This window comes from Chiroxiphia lanceolata, chromosome 2, assembly GCF_009829145.1.
Source record: "Chiroxiphia lanceolata isolate bChiLan1 chromosome 2, bChiLan1.pri, whole genome shotgun sequence".
Taxonomy (NCBI): domain Eukaryota; kingdom Metazoa; phylum Chordata; class Aves; order Passeriformes; family Pipridae; genus Chiroxiphia; species Chiroxiphia lanceolata.
The window spans coordinates 50,668,231-50,686,436 of NC_045638.1; the positions used below are offsets into that span (position 1 = coordinate 50,668,231).

Below are 18,206 nucleotides of genomic sequence, written 5' to 3' on the forward strand. Positions count from 1 at the left end.
ATAAATTTCCTCTGCTTTCATTTTTAATGGAAACAGGGAAAAAATACCTAGTTTTTAATAATTAAGACTGTTTTAGATGTCACTTAATCAAGAACATCTACAAAACTTCATAAAAAGAGAAATTGAACAAAATTTTATAATACAAAGAAAGTGTAATTTGAAGATAATTCACTATCAGACTGGAAGGGTGTATAAGTGAAGGCTTCTAAATGTGTGGGACATTCAGGATACATTCAGTTGCATCCTTTATCCTCCTTGTGGTTGCGAGAGAGGAGAGGCAGGGAGAAGGAGAGTAGCGGGAGGAGGGAGAGAAATGGAAAGAAAGAAGAAGGGACTGTGTAGAGCAGAGAGAGAAACAGAGAGATAGTATTTCCTACATTAATTTCCTCTGATGGGAAGCCTTCCTGTTCTTCAAGGTGGAGAAGGCCTAAGGCTTAAATAGTCTTATTATACGTGTAGTATAATGCAGGTATTACATTCAAATCATATTTCTTAGTACCAGGTGAAATCTTCTTACCTTGAAGCAAGTTGAATGACAGCAAATTTGCAAGGCATCTAAGATCATTTTGGCATCTATGCCCAAGGGCTTCCTGCAGTATGTACATATATCTTTTCCAATTATACTCCTGTGTATATAATATAACATCAGCTGTCAGAAAAAGAGCTGCCATCGAAATCTCAACCAGAAAAAAATCTCAGCATACAAGCTTAGTAGGCTGCGTGGGAAAGACATTTGTATACTGTACAACGGCCATAAATGCAAAAATGTCACGTGTGTATTCCCTCCATTCTAGTTGACAAGTGTAATAGACATGCTCCTGTGAATTGCTAAATGTAATTGTCAAATAGCAAAAACACCTTCATAGAAAGAATGGTCTTCTCTGGTGAACTGAATTAAGCTGCTGAATGTCTGGGAGCATGTATACTAAATAGGAATGGAGTGGAGGACAAGAATTTTAACATTTTAATCACAAAAATAAATTGGTAGTTGTATTGAAAATGCCATAATTTGATCAATCTGGTATAGAATTCGCTGTGTTGTTGAAATGCCTGAAAACTTTTTTGATTTTCTGTATGTCAGACAGAATTTATACCTTCATGGCAGTTATAGTGAACACGCATATAGAACAGTCTACCTGGTATTTATGACAATAGTACTTTTAAAAATTTTCTCAGCTCTTATTGCATTCTTACATGACATCAGTCTGTATCTAGATATAATTGTTGTTGGTTTTGCATTACAAAATCAACTGGCCTTGCTCCTTTCTACTCGATGACAAAACATCGTACTAATATTTAATCATTCTCAGAGTTTCTTACAGCTATGTTGGAAAGGATACAAGTCTTTCTGATTTGGTAATTCCAAGTAATGGGACTGTTCAAATTATCCTTTAACTTTTTTTTCCCCATGAGGTAAGATATTACTAATGGAGCAAATATGCTTGTTATGTTTGGGAATATCTTAATTGTTGTGATGACATAGTTTTTAACAGTGTTGTCATTGTGAACTGATTCCTCTACATCTGGTCATAAAGTTGGTAATTACAGAAACCACTCTCACAAAGGAAGGACATTTTGTAGAGTAAGCAGCTGCCTGAGATAGAAACTACAGACTCACAAAGCCAACCCTATCACTTAAAGCATTGGCTATTGTTTCTATAGATATTTTAAAATGTCAGCTGTGACAAGCTTGACATAATATTAGGCTGCTGAGCTGTGGTAATGATTTGATGGCAAGATCCCACTGAAAGAGAATTCTGTATGAAAAGCTGTCTGACGAGCCTAATGGTGACTTCCACTGCTCTCTTTTGTCTGAACACTTGAATGCTTATGCAAATGTCTGTGTCCTTTGGTACTCTACGATGTTATTAATGTGTACGTACCGGTCAGAAGTGGAGTAAACAGTTTTAATAGTATTTCCAGTTATATTTTCTTCATAGGCACCATATGATGATTTGCTGTGAAGCAGAGAGTGCATAGCAATTACTAAACAGCACTTTATATTTTTAAAGGTTTCCCTACACTAATGATAATATGCAAATTAAACTAAAGTAACATGCTTGTGAAGAAAAAACCATCATAGTTGGTGATGAGTTCTTTTTCTGTCCCTTCACAACCATAAAGAATAATAATATCAAATAAAAAAACCCTAAATTAGAAATATGGTGTCCTTAGACTGTGTTTTATTGTTGAATGATTCTTCAGCATTTCAAAATTAAATCCACACAAGCCCATTGAGCAAAATTATATGATGTTATTGGGTTTGCCTGTGCTGATATCCCAGCCTGAATGATACGTGTCAGGAAATGGTGACAGACTGCATTTTTTTCCTTTTCCTTTGCTTCTTTCACTTGTCCTCAAAGAGCTTTCAAACAGCCAAAGAAAATTACGTGGTCCTAGAATTAGAGTGAGGGTCATTATAATACAGGCTGTTCAATGTATGATTTGTGTTCACTACAATAACTGTATTGTTCCTCATATCGGAGTAAAAGGAAGTAAAAAGCAATATACTGAAGTGTCAGGGAAGTTTAATCTTCCTTTTTTAACAGTCCCATTTCTAAGTTGCTTAACTGTCAGTTTTTATTGCATGGAACGGATGAACATATATATGACAGCTGAAGAAGTCATCTTGCCCTACATATTTTGAACATTTCTTAACTGATTTAATTATCCTATTCTCCAGAAATTAATAAGGCATATGATAATTATTACATGTTCCATTTCACTCTTGAATAATATTCAGCAATGTTAGGAACAATTGTTTATAATCATGTGTATTTACAGAAGACCTTTTTTTACAGGCTTTACCTGAAATAGACTGATAACGTGTGTGAAAGGTGTTATGAAGCCCAGATACTCTTTTCTACACAGCTGCATTTTTTAATGTAAATATTTCTTATTTGATTTCTGTGCAACACCAGAACTGTATTAAAATTGCAATTACTGATAAGCTTAAATGAGAAATGTTTTATGTATGTTTCATAGAACACAGCAATGTTGAAAACCACAAAAATGTATATAACCACAAGTTAGGAAAAAATATAACTGTACTACTGTATAGAAAAAAATAATGAAGCTACAGCAAGAATATTTCCAAAGAATCAGTTTCTAACTTTGTCAACTGAAAGTGTGAGGAAACTCGGAACCTTTTTTAATAAATTCATAGTCTGAGAGGTTGACAAGACACTAAGTGAAAACTGAGTCACAATGTAGCCTGAGAGCTGTGTATCTGATCACATTCCCTCTTTCAGTTCATATAACTCACTGCTTTGCTTGCTATGGTGTGACTTGTTTACACAGCAAACTACTCTGTAGAATCTATTGCATAAAACCTGAAATAACCTACAAAGACCATTCATTTAATAAGATTTCATTGATTAAATTAGGATTAGAGGTTCAGGTAGACGGTATAAATTTTGTCAAGTGTAAGAGAACATTGCATATTGCAGCACATTCTTTGCCCTGCCACTCTTGTATTGTTGTCTCTGTTTTAACTTTCAAAAATAATCAGAATATTACAAATCAGAATCTGCATGTGTGCAAAATGCTGGAAAATGCTAATTGAGTTTTCTGTTGAATATTCATTTTTAGTCTTAAATTGTATGCTGTTTTGCTTTGCCTTTATTCTCAGCCAATTTATGGGTTTGTCCTTTGAGGCCATGCAGAAGTTTCAGAATACATAAATTTCGACTGTACTCCAAACTCCTAGAGCAAAGGCAAGAAAATGAGAGATTAGAGATCCTGTGCCCATTCACACCCACACCAAGGCTCAGGTGTGCATAAGGTTAAGGATGGGGACATTGGCCGTAGTTCCCATAAAGTACCAGACTATGACTGCTATTTTCCCTGTCAGTAAGGCTCAACAGAAGATTACTCCTTTCCCTGCCAAGTCATCAGCCTTGACTCAGGGAGTTCAAAACTACTATACAGCAATGCAACACCTTACATATAGGGCTATGTCTTTAAACAATCCCACCCACATTAATGTTTAATTATTGGGTACTGAGTGATTTGGTACTGAGGAGAGGTTTCTTCCTAATCCAAAAATGTCTTTCCTTCAGGAATTATATAGTACCTTTTTGTCATATTTCCTGAAAATACATTTTAACCATGAAGAACAAGATATAATTTCCTTTGTTTCAATTATTTCCTGTTACCAACACACCTGGTGTATAGCTAGTTCTCTTAAATATCTCTACATCACATTTTTTACACAGATTTGCAATGTGTGTGCTTGCAGAAGCAGAATCCAGCTAGAGCAAGAGTATTGCAAGATAAATGGTTTTTAAAAGAGCTTGTTCCTGGTCAAAAAGTCAGGATGTCACAGTTTCAGTGATTGGATTGGTGATACATGGGTTCAGATTCATCCCATTTAGGAACCTAATAAGGCACCTGAGTGAAGAGTGTAATGTTTTCCTTACACCCTCACAAAGAAGTAAGTTTGTAAGAAATAAGAGCACTGTGTATCTAACACACAGGAAATGCCTTTCCTCTGTTGATTATATATGAATTCTGGCTTAGCTGCTCTCCTCAATTTCATGTTTCAGCCACATGGCTAGAGCTACACAGGGTATGTTTTGTGCTCCCCACTCTGTGCACCAGAGCTATGATTTGTGAGCTTCTATGCCTGGGATCCTGGAAGAAGATTTGGAAGAGGGCTGGCATGATTCCAAATCTCCAATGTGAGATTTCTAAGCATCCCTGAAATTTCATGCATAAAAACGTTTTTTTCTTAATATTTTGCAAGAAATGTCACTTTAGATGCTATGATGCTCAATTGATTGTCCACAATACCTGGTCTTTCTTTCACTGTCGCTAGAGTAGTTTGTTTCTGGGAGATTATTTGGAGCCCTTGGAGGATTCTCATATGCTTTCTCAGTTATCCTAAAAAAAAAAAAAAAGAAGAAACCTTACAATAAGAAAAGAAAGACTTTTCAGAAATCATTTTAATCTACACAGCTTTTAATTTACACTTAGAGCCATAAATGCAGAAGCTTGGGCTTGAAAAATAGGTAAAAAAATTTTTGTTTATCTTACTGTTGTTAAACTGTTGCTGGTGAAAAATAATGCAATCACTGACCTATAATTTTAAGTCCTCCAGTTTATGCTGATATATTCAGATTTATTCATATCAGAAACTTCATCTAACTTTATTGAACTCTAGTTTCCTAGAAGTACTCGCTGAGATTTTCAACTGCACAATAATGTCTCAGTGGTTGGTAGCACTGTACTTTTTCTTGTCAGTATTTTATGATGTATTCTTAGGCTTACTGCATTTCAGTCCAAAATTTTCTTTCTTTTGGATATACTACAGTTATGTTTTTCTTAGAAATGACCAGCTAAACAGATACATAGACTCATTTCAAAAAGCAGGATTATTATTCAAGCAAAAGAAACCTTGCCTCTGCAGTTTTGCCTGCCACAGACATGACAGTCAAACAAACATAAAAATAAACCTTGTCATACAAATTATAGGATTTAAGGAATAAGTGCTATAATGTTTTTGAAGATTTTACGAAGCAGCTCAGATAAATGCTACTGTTATTTGATTCTGCCAAAGGTTCTGAAGCAACTTGATGATTACAAGCCTTAACTCTGGATGTTTGGGCTGCAGCTTGATTTGTTTCAGTGAGCTTGCCAAGGACCAAAGCTCTGCAAACGACCCTCACTTAGTGCTGTCATGTTTTATATGCATAGCATGTGGCATGAAGCAGCACCCTCTGTTGTGACTCCTAACCAGGCATGCCCCCTTTCAGAACTAAAAGAGAAACTCATTCACCACAGATACTCAGTATCTGCTTCTCTGGTCAGACTGTCAAGTGAAACTGCTAGGACAAAAATATTTTCTATTGAAAAATAGAAAAACTGCCTATGTATACAGATAGCTAATTCTTCCTCTTCATTTAGATATACAACTAAATGGAAGACTCAAAAAGATACCATCAGAATGGTAGCTAAAAAATATTACTAATTTCACTTTAATTGACCAAAATGGGTCCTTGCTTCTGCAAATAAAGAAACCTAGTAGCAATGAAACCTTGTACTAGGAATGCATTTACTTATATTTGTTTGAGATGCTAGCAGCTGAGTTCACAAAACAGCCAGATAAGCACAAAAATACTTATGAGAATCTTGTCACCAGTCATCTTCATTCCTTACAAGAGATTATTACCAAAATACACGCAGTTTTATTGTTACATTTCGTTAATCAGTCACATTTTAGAAATAATACAGATATCTTACTTATGTTGGGCAAATTTTGCTTTCTTGTATTAGGAGTTCAAATTTCTGGTACCATACTAAACAGCCAGAACAGTTGATATTAGCTCTTCAAATTTTAGAGAAAACTACCAATTAAGTCTCACCGCTTTTTACTTTGGTCATCAGCAGACTTTACTTCAGTGTTATCACCAAGGTCCTCATTTCTGAAAGTGAGAGAGACCTCAGAATTAATAGAAGTATTTTATTTAATCTAAACATATTAAACAGGCTGAATTATTTATGTTGAAGAAGAAAAAAATTGTGTGCATTTCACAGAGAATTTTCCTGACTACAGTTAGTAGTTATCTGCTCAGGCTTCAATATTTTTCAGTTTCTTTCTAGTATGACACCATAAAAGAATAACAAACAACTCAAAATCAGCAAGTTCATTATAGTTTTGTAGGATAATTCAGGCTGGAATTCAAGGACCTCGGGGGCTCTCTAGTCCAACCTTCTGCTTAAAGCAGGGGTGGCTCTGAAGTCAAACCAAGTTGCTCAAGTCTTTGTCAATTAGGTCTTGAAAACCTCCAAGGAGAGAGATGGCATAACCTCTCCAGGCTACCTGCTCCACTGCAGGACAGTCCTCCATATATCCAGTCAGAATCCCTCTTGTTTCAGTTTATGACCACTATGTGACATTGCGTTCCCGTGCTACAGGTGAAGCATGTACATCTGCCTACATCTGCTAAACTGATCGTGGCTCTATCATTTTAACTTTATAACAGAATTTCATTTGGTACAGGCATCAATACCATGAGCTGTGGAAATGGCTTCCAAAATATGTTATTTGCTTTATTATTATATGCAGACCAAATTCCTCTTACAACTGCTGTTATCTAGGATTGTATACAATCTCTAGATCTATATGGCATCACATTTATACTAGTAGCTCATCAATCACTTACTGTGAAAAAGCAATGTCATATAATAAATTTCATATATTAACATATGTCATGTATATAATAATATAATTTTACATTAATATTGTATATTAATTGCCCTGTAATTAAACAAAAATGTTACCCATTGACAAACTGTTTCAGATTAAAAAAGTGTCACCCAGGTTCCCATTTGAACACAAATTAAAATGTAATGATTTTTACAGAACAGAACTTATTAATACTAATATCCAATCAACCATCAATATTTTATGAGTATATAAGAGAAAGATTATGACAAGCTCGCCTCTTATTTTTCTGATCAGCAGTATTTATTTCAGTAAGATCCTGAAGGTGTTTTTGTCTGAAACAACAAACAAATACAACTGTTAAAATATTCCCCCTATCTAGGAAGGAATAAAGTGTCATAATAGAAAGAAATATATTTATGCACACATTTAAAAGGAAAAAAGTAAATTGTTAGCTATGTTTGTGTTCAAAATTTGCAAACACTTATGTTCTTGAACATAATAAGAAAATATGTTTACAATTTTCCCCTAGCAAGGTAAAGTTCTGTATAATTAAATAAAAAATATTATCTATTATATCCAAGAAAATAAAAATACTTTAATCGGATCAATGCCATAGTTTAAGACTGGTTTTTACCAGTGAAGACAGTGAAGGAGAAACATGAACTTTCAAAGAATTTAGAATTAATTTGCAGGCTCCAAATAGCTTAATATGTGTTTGCATCAATAATTTTCAAGAATAATTTTTTATTTAAAATAAGAAACTTCTACTTCTTAAGACAACATGTAGAAATATGGCCAAATTTCCACATACTTTGCTTCTGGAATGATGAGAAATTTCCTCTGTTTATCATCATGGTGAACAATTAAAGCATTGATTATGTCTGTATTTATACTGAAAATGTAAGCATCCAAAGACTCACATAGTTTACATATAAGGAAACATTTTTTAAATTTCATAAATACAATTAAACTAGAGGCAAGTTTCTCCTCTGTATTCTTTATTATTTTAAAATGGTTCCATGAATTAGAGGATGGAATGACCTATGAAAAGCACTCTTAACTACTGTAAAAAAACCCATGATTCTCTTTAGGTAAATAGGGGCAAAACAAAAGGCCCAGTTAGCTCTATGAAACTCATAACTTGGTCAGTTCAATCCATGATAGGCTTATTAATCTTAAAACTTTGGATGCTCCTACAATTCAGTAGTGTCTCAAAGCCTTGTACTTTATCCTATTAAATTATCTGTGAGTTAACATTTCCAAAAAAAATTATACTCAACTTACAGGTTAGTGCTAAGTGTACATATATATATGTATGTGTGTGCATATAGGTAAGATTGTCTAATGTAAAATAGATGATCACAGGTTGGCAACATTTGTGTGCTGTTACTGTTTAGAACATCAGTCTTGAAATTTATCTGCAGAATATCAGTGTTAGGTGTGACAAACATAACATAGCTCTTACTAGCATAGTACCCTCCCCTTCCATATGCTGAAGGGATGCTTGCAGACCTCAAGAAACTTGGCCTGAAACAGATTGAACTGACACATTGTTCAAAAAAGTAAGTTCAAGCTGCTCTCTGTGAATCACTGCCCTTGCTGACTGAAATGCTTTGTTACACCTTGTTGGGGAAACCCTTATCATCTGTGAGTTCTATGGTATTTTGTTTATTGCCCCTTTTCTAACTATATCACAATATGTCATTAACAGTTTAATTGCAGAAGCATATAAGGCACATATGGAAGCTTGCCATAGATATTACTTGTGATATTACTGATAGTGCACATGCCACTGAATTCATCTGTATTTTTGTATTCATCATTCAGTATAAGGAATGCTACTTATTAATCTATAAAACATTTTCCAGATTTGCAACATCACCTTTCCTGACATTCTCACAGTTGCAAATTACTCACTGCTTTAGGAAAGTAGGGCCTGAGAAACTTTGAAGACTTACTCCTTGTCAGTTGTGGAAGAACTTGGATTCACTTTGCTGAGGTTATCGAGGTCTTGGTTCCTTTAGAAACAGAACAAACCCCAGATCGTATCACAATCAGTATAACAAGCTGTCAAGTAGTCAAACTAAATAATAATTTTAAAAAATTATAATTGGCACAACCTTTATGAAAGAAAAAAATTAACTGATTAAAAGTTCAGGCATACGTCATTTTAGTAATTCAAAGATAGTCATAGTCGCAGCCACGTGCCCACCATATGCACATAAGCCCACACTCTTCCTGAGGTAATGGAAAAGTCCATTTGTCTGTTTGGTAGGCTATCTAGACCAGCTCCCTCCCTAGTAAACTCTCCCTTCTCACAGGAAAGTTCATGTTTAAAGTGAGGGATGATGAGATCTAGTTACATCCACTAATTCTTGAACTTCCGCACATAAGATAGGATGTGATTTTTTATTATTATTATTATTATTATTATTATTATTATCTGTTGTAAGGGGGAAATATTATTCCTTGAATTAGAACTTGTTAGTTAATTAATTTCCTTTTTTCAATATACTAACATTAAAGATACAATATATATTAATGTAACATAACTATTAGAAATGGAAATTAACATATTTTATACTCTTTGAATGTAACTTTTAATGTTGTCAGGTCAAAACATGGAGTGTTGTTTTGACTACCTTTATTTCCCTTCAAAGGATTGTGCTGGTGTTAACATTTCTATAAAACACTTCATTTCCATGAAAATGCATTTTCAAAGTTTTCAAACTCTTCTACTGAAAATTTTTCAGCAGCTTTACCTATAAAGTTACCATATAGTTACCTTAACTCCTTACAAAAAAATGATATATTTACTCCTCAAAAGAAAGCAATGGGAAAAGAATGATGCCTTTGATGATATGACAGTGCCACCCTATAGGACCTGTTCTGTAGCCTGGCGATCAACAATGTTCCATGTGTCTCTTTACTGACTTTTCGTTCTGACCTGTTCTGTCATGAAACAACAGCCTTTTCGGGTTTCTTCTTGATCATGTTTGTCAGCTTTGGGGTTTCCTTTGATGAGATTATCAAGAGTGCAAGAAGACTCTACTGCCATTAACTATGATTCCAAACCAGTCCTTAATAAATTATATGCTTTTGGAAATTCTCTTTACATTATCGCAGATTTCACAGTTCCAGAGTATTCCTTCTGAAACTGTAGCCTTGCAAAACTATCCAAAACTATCGTTTCCTTTATGAACTAACTGGATGGCAAATTGCTTCCTCAGTATGTGGAGGTAGCAACACTGAAATTATAGTAAGTGTAAATAAGGGCTCAGGTAGTTCCTTTAACTTATATTTTTGCAAATTTTATTTAAAAACAAACAAAACGACCAAAAAACCTAGCTATGCACATCTGACATGAGTAATATATGCATTATACTTCTTGTTTCTTGCATCCTCCATTCTTTTATGTTCTTAGAGGTATTTTAAATATGCATCCGAACTCTCCTATGAAGCCTACCCAAGCTTTGCAATTGCAGCTGCCTCAATGATGATCTTTATGTGCTATGCAACCTGCACATATATATCAGCCTCAGTGTTGTATATTCACCCAAAACATAGAGAACAGGAGATTTGGGACTCCTGTTCATTCTGGCTGAAGTCATGGGATTACATGCAGTATACTCAGCACGGTTATCAGTAGCCTTTCTGCTTATTTCTGCTGACTTTCACAGCATGGAGCAATAGAAAAGCTATGACAGTAGCAAAGCTGTGCCCTGCAGGCCACTGTGTCTGTATGCTCCTGTGTCTGATTTTCAAAGGCATATAAGCATTTGGAGAACCAAATTCCAATGTGTTTTTTTAATGAGATTTAACTCAATAATACAGATATGTTTGAAAATTTTACTCACTGTGTAGATATAAAATATTCTATTAGCTTTTTTACAAATTTAAATTTCATATTTTTTAATAATTCCTCGGTGTTCTTTCAGAATTAGATAAATTAAGTGAAGAAATTTTCCTATAAAAATAGTCCAATACAATGCAGATAAAATATGCTCCCACAACAAGGCCCAAATACTGGAACTTTCTGTGTTAATCTTTGTAACAAACATTAAAATATCTTAGTGGTTTTGTATCAAATACAACAAAATTGAATGAATAATTCTATAGAAATTTGTTTTAGAACACTGGGAATTTATACCACCTATATACTTGTTCTTGTAGGTAACAGTTTTCTGTCAAAAGGGAAGGAAGAAACTCCCTTAAGATCAGCGGAAAAGATTCTGGCTCTAAAACATTTTCTTTTTAAGTTTTCACATGTATTTTGCCACATAACTTCAGACTTGCTTTACCTTAAATTGCTCTGTTCCCTTTGCACAGAGTTTCCAAAAAAAAAGAGTGAGGAAATATCTAAAACAGTTCAGCCTAGACCTATTGCCTATTTGGAAATAATGGGGGGAAAAAATACAAACTTCCAATAATTTAAGAATTATTCCTTCAGAAATGGATGTACCAGCCCATATTAATCCTTGGTGCAACTCAAAGGATAGATGAGTTAGTTCCCTTCTGTAGTCTTTAAATTATAATGACTTTGCAGCCAACGGCATTTTCTTACTTCCTTATACATTATTTTCTGTGCTTTGGGTGTCCCAATACACTGACTGGTTTGCAAGGAAGATTTTACTTGTTATCCAAAGGGATAACAAAAGTAATAAAAGTCAAGGCTACATGTGCACTACTGGTCAACTTCAGACTGATTTATAGAACTCTTAACTCTAAAGAGTCCTAATAAGCGAACAAAAACAGTTGCAGCTGCAGATTACAGCACAGAAGTCAATACAGACTGACCTGTTCACTACGCTTTGTGGTTACTATGGAACAAAACTTCTATAAAACACAACCCTTAGAAGATATTAATTTATTGCACTCGTAACACTTCTCAAACTTTCAGCCTTGTGAAACATCTTTACATGACTGCACCAAGTAATGAGGACTGGCATCTTTCAAGTTGCTTGCCTTGAGGTGGCTGGCTGGTGCAAAGGAGAGGTGGTAGGATACACAACTTCAAGTTACTGGTTCAAGCACAGTTCAGGTTATTATCAACTAAAGTTAAAATTTGAGAGCTGTTATTTATAAAAGGATAAAATGTAAAGTAGGGCAAGCTACAGGACATGGTGCATATCTCAGAATTTGTCTGATTATGTTCAGGGCATCTTTTGCTGACTTTTTAAATCTCTCTGTTAGCAAAGCTACGTTTACTTTAGCGTTAGCACACAGTGAGCACCAGTGTTGATATCAGCACATAATCCAGCCTCACATTAAAAACTAGAGTGAGCGTGCATTATAGAGCCTAAACAGAATTTCAGGTTAGGTTTTGTTTGACAGTTGTTACGTTGTTAAAAACCAGCAATACAATTTATCCCTTTTTTAATACTTCTAAAAGAGATGACAAGCATTACTGTGGGAAAGAGACTAACCTATATTCATATACTGAAAAGGCTCCTTGCATATCAGAATATTAGATGCAGTGCAAGGCTGCTGTGGATTTCCAGTTGCAAGTATAACTGTCACTTGAAAAAACAAACTATTTTGGTGTCCAAGGCTGGCTGAATTGAATTCCTACTGCTTACATTTGTCAACAATTTTTTAAAATATAGATGATGATGATGGAAAACAGCAGCATAAAACTTCTATACAAAGCGGTTTAGACAAACTTGAGGAAATATCTTTCAAATATGGTAGGTGGCTTGTAATAGATGTTGGCATTTTTCTTAAGTCATTCCAAAGGATGCCACCTCCAAGCATAGTATCTTTTGCGACAGCCATTACATCTCTGTGAACATTCTGCCTGGGGTGAGTATTTTTGAAATGGATCAGAATGAGGTGGGTCAGACAGCCTGCCAGGAGGAGAATATATAGTTTACGTGCAAATTCAATAAAATGAAATATTTTAATAAAAACTCAGGACACGACTGGAAGTTTTTAGGGGCACCCAACTCAGGATAACTAGTATGTATTTTTTTATTTTGCAAAAAAATACTTGTAACAGCACTAGAGAGGAATTTGGATCACCTTTTGTACAAAAGGATCTCAAGTATTGAAACAATGAATTAATTTATTCTAAAACAAAAACATTAAGACTTGCATTAAGACCTTGGTGTGCTTGCCATCATTGCTGAAGTATGGAAGACAATTCTATTGATTCATTTACTTTTCTGTTTGTAAGTGAGCACCTTCAGAAAAAACTCTATTCTGCCTCTAACATCACTTTTCAGAAAAATGCTTAAAATAACACTGTGAATCCAAAAGGAAGCCCCACTCTGAAGGTTAGAAAAAACTATGTGCAACTAGGCCACTGTGGGCCTCATGCTGTAAACTTAGTAACCATGAATTTTGCTGCTGATATCTGATATTTTGCCTCTAGCTGCTTGTGTAAAATAGGATTAGAAATCTGACAATTAATGAAGAGAGTGCAGTAGAATAAAAGGCTAGCAAAGAACATAAATAAAAATAGGTATTAAAAAAAGCTGTCAAAACAAGCTGCATGTAAAATATATGGCTTAGTTTAACCAGGGACTCTTATTCTGCCATATCTTGACCCCTGTGCCTCTCAGACACAAACAGAAAGGGAAATTATATAACGCTTGTGTGACAAGCTCAACAGCTAAATTTCAAAAGCTTGGTATCTCTGACCCTGTATCAATATCAGCAAATGTTTCTTCATTTACAGAAAAATTATCTTTTGCATTACCTCATTCCATTAATGTTAGGTATCTGGTGTCTTCTTTAATTTAATGTACAAAGGATCTATGAACATTTTCAGTAAGTAATTTTTAAAAGTGTAAAAATTAATGTATTATGTAACCACAAGGTATGAGTTTTTTCCCTTTTATGCTTTGTATCAAAAAGTTAGAGAAATTGAGTTGTCTACATTTGGCTTTTATTTTCAGTCTGCATTTGATTTCTAACTCAGTTCACTTGAGATAAAGATCTAATACTTTTCAGTCCTTCTGCTCTGTGAACTATGCTTGTGAATCTCACTTATTTCAGTGGATAATAGTTCAGTAACTCTGGTTTAGCTGGTGACAAGTCAGATCACCATCAAAAAGAAAAGCACAAATGAATCCGATCCACACGTTCAAGCACAGCTCACAGGTTTTTTTGGGTTTTTAGTTGTTTGGTTTTTTTTAATCTTGAAAACATTCAGATAAAATTTTAAATGACATGGAAGCAGGAAACACGTGAATCATGCCTACAAAAGAGCTTTAGTGATGTCGTAGTTGTTCAGTGAGAGCACTGAAAATCTTTCTAATGTTTGTATTTGCAAATTCTGAGAGCAATGAAGAAAAAGTCAATAAAAATACATTTTAAAAAGTTTGATTGCATTTTTTCCAACTGTCCTTAATGCTGAGGTGAAATTGAAGTTGATCCTGGAAATATGTACTAAAGAAAGTGAGAAAGGAAATTTTAAACAGACTGCAGCCATGCTCTTGTACCTCAAGGATCATGCAGGGGAGTATGTGCCCACAACTCCCTAGTCATTCAGTGAATGCTTATTTAACCTGTAAAAGTCTTGCTGAGCCTCTATCTAGTTCCAAATGTTTCCTAACTCTTGAAGGCATTCTTACCTAGTTACCTAGAATTTCATCATCCCTCTTTGCTGATACACCAATAGTTGACATAATACCCAAGCACCAATATTGTAGGTGTCATTTTATGGACTAGAAAACTGAAGGACCATGAGTATTGCAGAAGGTTTGCTGTATTGCCTTTAATGAGTTGGACACTTCATGTCAAATCCCGGGATACTCAGTAAGGTTTGAGATGTAGTCACTCTGTCATCATCAACATAATCATGAGCAATCCAGAGGCAGATATTAAAGCATACTATTTGAATACTATTAAAGGTGTCTTGCACATTATTTTTAATAGATGTCCATATGTTTTCTGATTAAAAGCACTGCGCTGAATTATAAAAACTACTGAGATAACTGAGATGATATTATAAGATTATATAGTGTTTTTAACTGTGAAACCAAAAAAGTTACATCTGTTGTCTTTTCTTTAGTGATCTCTCCCCGTTGACCAACAAACAATTCCAGTCAACGGTTCCCTCTTCTGAAATGATGGAATATAGAAAGACCACACTAACCAAGTCTGGCTAAAACCATAAGGGCATTTCTGACCTAGTCATGTCCGCACAGGAGAAGACAAAAACAATCGATTGCCAAGTGGACCTTCCAACTCGGAACTAAAAGAGTTGGTCTAGAGTATATTAAATATGTCAGGCATCTTACTGGATAAAGTTTAACATCGTAGGCCCAGCTGAATTTTGATCTGCTGTTATGGCCGTGTTACTGTCCCTGTATCAGGCTTTTGTCATATATAACTGGGGACGAATAAAGGAGTTCTTTGAGAAAAGATTGGCATTTATTCTGAAGCAGGGTGCATTTCCTTCCACATTGCTATGCTCACTGATCAGTGCCAGAAGCCCTCATTCAGACCTTTCATCAATAACAGCTGAGGATGAAAGAACAGAAGAAGCTTGCAGTCAGCTGTGAAAGCTAGCTTATACTGTGCCAAAACCAGTGTAATTCTTAGCCCAGAGGATTTTGGAGTTAAATACAAAGGAAGAAGCTGTTGATCAAAATGTTTCATAGAAGGTAGACTGGGAAAGATTACTGAAAAAGGACAATAACTTATTCCATTTTGCTTGAAGGGTATGTATGACCCTGTAAACACTGTATTAACTTTTCAGTTAGGAATAATGGGCTTGGATCTCCACATAAGCTATGCAACAGTGAGTTGTTTGTATCAACATGCAGAAAAGCTGCAAACCAACATTCCAGTGAATGCTGAATCTGTGAGAATTGAGAGACAGAAGATGTCTGTCACTTGGAAGCCCTCTGCTGAAATGTATAATCAAAAATGACTGTATTGATTTCTACTATCAAAAACAATTTAGAAAGTGTAAAGCCACTTCACCATAAAGAAACAATTGTCATTGTAGCCAAAGCAAGCTACTGAATTGTGAGTGTATATGACTTCTGTTTTAGCATCCTTGCTTCCAGCATTTTTTGAGGGACACAGGTGTCCTTCAGAACATTTTAGAGGTCTCCAGAAGGTCTAGATAAAAAGTGAAAGCAAATAAAAAGACATCCCAAAGGAAAAGTCACACAGGAATTACTGGTATGGGAGCCATGCCTTCAAATTTTGGTCATCTAAACTTTAGTTCAACCTAAGGTAATTGTTCAGGACATTTCTAGTGGCTCTTTGGAATTGCCTGTCTCATAGAATGGTTTGGGTTGAAAGGGAAAATGGACCTTAAAAATTGTCTAGTTCCAACACGCCTGCCATGTGCAGGGGCACCTTCCACTAGACCAAGTTGCTCAGAGCCCCATCAAACCTGGTCTTGAACACTTTCAGGGACAGCAACTATCTCTCACTAGAGCAGTTTTCTCTTTTTTGTGCAATGGGAACACATAATTGGCCAATGCCTCAAAATGCACGTACATGTTCTCTCACTTTTCTGCTTTATGCAACTCTAGAGCAGAAAAAGTTTTATCAATAAATGTTCATTTTGGAGACCTGACATGATGGGTTTAATTCCATTGGTTTGGAAAATTCCAAGTTGATAACAGTTTACTCTTTTTCTTAATAATTTGGAAAAAAAATCCTGTTTCTTATTTTTTTTCCACTTTTCAAAGTTCCAGATGTTGATAGACATAGAAATGTGTGTCCTTGTTACAAGAGTTAATTTAAGCACAGGTAAATAATTTGCCTTTCCTTCACAATCAATTACAATGAAAACTGACAACACACCTCGGGTTAAATGTGAATATCATTAAATAGGAGCAAAATACAAACAGATTTACAGCATTGTCTAGATTTTCTATTATCTGACAGGAGTAATGATATTTAATTACTCTATACAGTATAGGAAAACCCTGTACAGAAGCAAGAATATAGAATTACCTTAATTATATCAGAAAAAAATATTCTAGTTCCTTGTTTCTGTTCCCTAGAAATTGCCTCTCTCACCCACATACACACAAATACACAGCTGAAACATTTTCTTCAACCTAACTGCTGTAGATGACATATCAAAAAGATATGTTTATGTAAAAGTTTCTACAATATACCTTGTGTCCCTGCAGACTAATAGTCATTTGCTGATAGCAGAGACGCTCACCACAGATGCTTTTACAAGCTGAGTGGGATCTCTCTCTGATTTCTTATATAGCCACCCTTACGATCAGCTCATAAGCTTCTCCTCAAGTATGTCCAACATGAATTCTGATGTATCTAAGCAAAATAAAGATAAATGCATCACTTCTATAATTTATGAACTCTTGGAAATATGTCTTTTTGGTTATTCTGCATCTTTTGGTGGTGATACCTTTGTTAATGCCCTGATAAATATGGCCCACTGTGACAAATACATTGGTTTCTGTAACGGGCTCTGTGCATACACAAGGAAGCAGTGCAGTTGAATACAAATGAACCCCATTACAAAAATATTTGACAGAAATACACATTTTTGCACCCTAACTGTAATCATTAATGAAAGATTGACTTAAACACCCTCAGGGTGTTGGAAGTGGTTTAACAACATTTTCTACTGAACATAGTTCTTCAAAAAAGTCTGGCTTTTAGACCCCTGCAGTTGATGGTTGCTACAATTACGTAGTGGAAAAATGCAGAGTGAGAAGGTTGGATCTTCACTGAAGTGGAAATAAAACACAAAAAAGAACCTGATAAGCAATGAATAAAAGGCCCGTTGAAGAACTCAGGAAAATGTCTCTATGTAGGCAGTGTAGTGCTCATCTGCTGCTGCATTTGTGTGATACCAATAGACCTGATTTGACCTATTATGCTCTGAAAAATGCACAATTATTAGGCAGTAGTTATCTTTACTTTTTCTGTGTCCTAACCTACTTATGCTGTCTAGGGTATCTGTAAATGCCCTAACTAATCACGAGATGCTTTTTTCTTTCTGTTAATCATATCCAAGAGGTGGAGGTCCATATGTCCATGCCTCTAGACATGAGACAGATATATATGTTATTGTATACTCTGTATTTTT

The 18,206-nt window shown here is 35.0% G+C and overlaps 1 protein-coding gene across 4 annotated transcripts in view; it reads right to left on the bottom strand.

Moving 5' to 3' along the window:
- SCEL (sciellin) overlaps nt 1–18,206 on the bottom strand; it is a 47,836-nt gene that overhangs the window by 4,520 nt on the left and 25,110 nt on the right. For 3 of the 4 annotated variants that reach the window (XM_032680790.1, XM_032680791.1, XM_032680788.1), the window contains 6 exons: nt 9,130–9,189; nt 7,447–7,503; nt 6,366–6,425; nt 4,795–4,884; nt 1,884–1,958; nt 518–626 (listed from right to left, as the gene is read on the bottom strand). In XM_032680790.1, coding sequence (XP_032536681.1) covers nt 518–626; nt 1,884–1,958; nt 4,795–4,884; nt 6,366–6,425; nt 7,447–7,503; nt 9,130–9,189 — 451 coding nt within the window. The remainder of the gene's footprint in view (nt 1–517; nt 627–1,883; nt 1,959–4,794; nt 4,885–6,365; nt 6,426–7,446; nt 7,504–9,129; nt 9,190–18,206) is intronic. The other variant, XM_032680792.1, reaches the window with a different exon arrangement.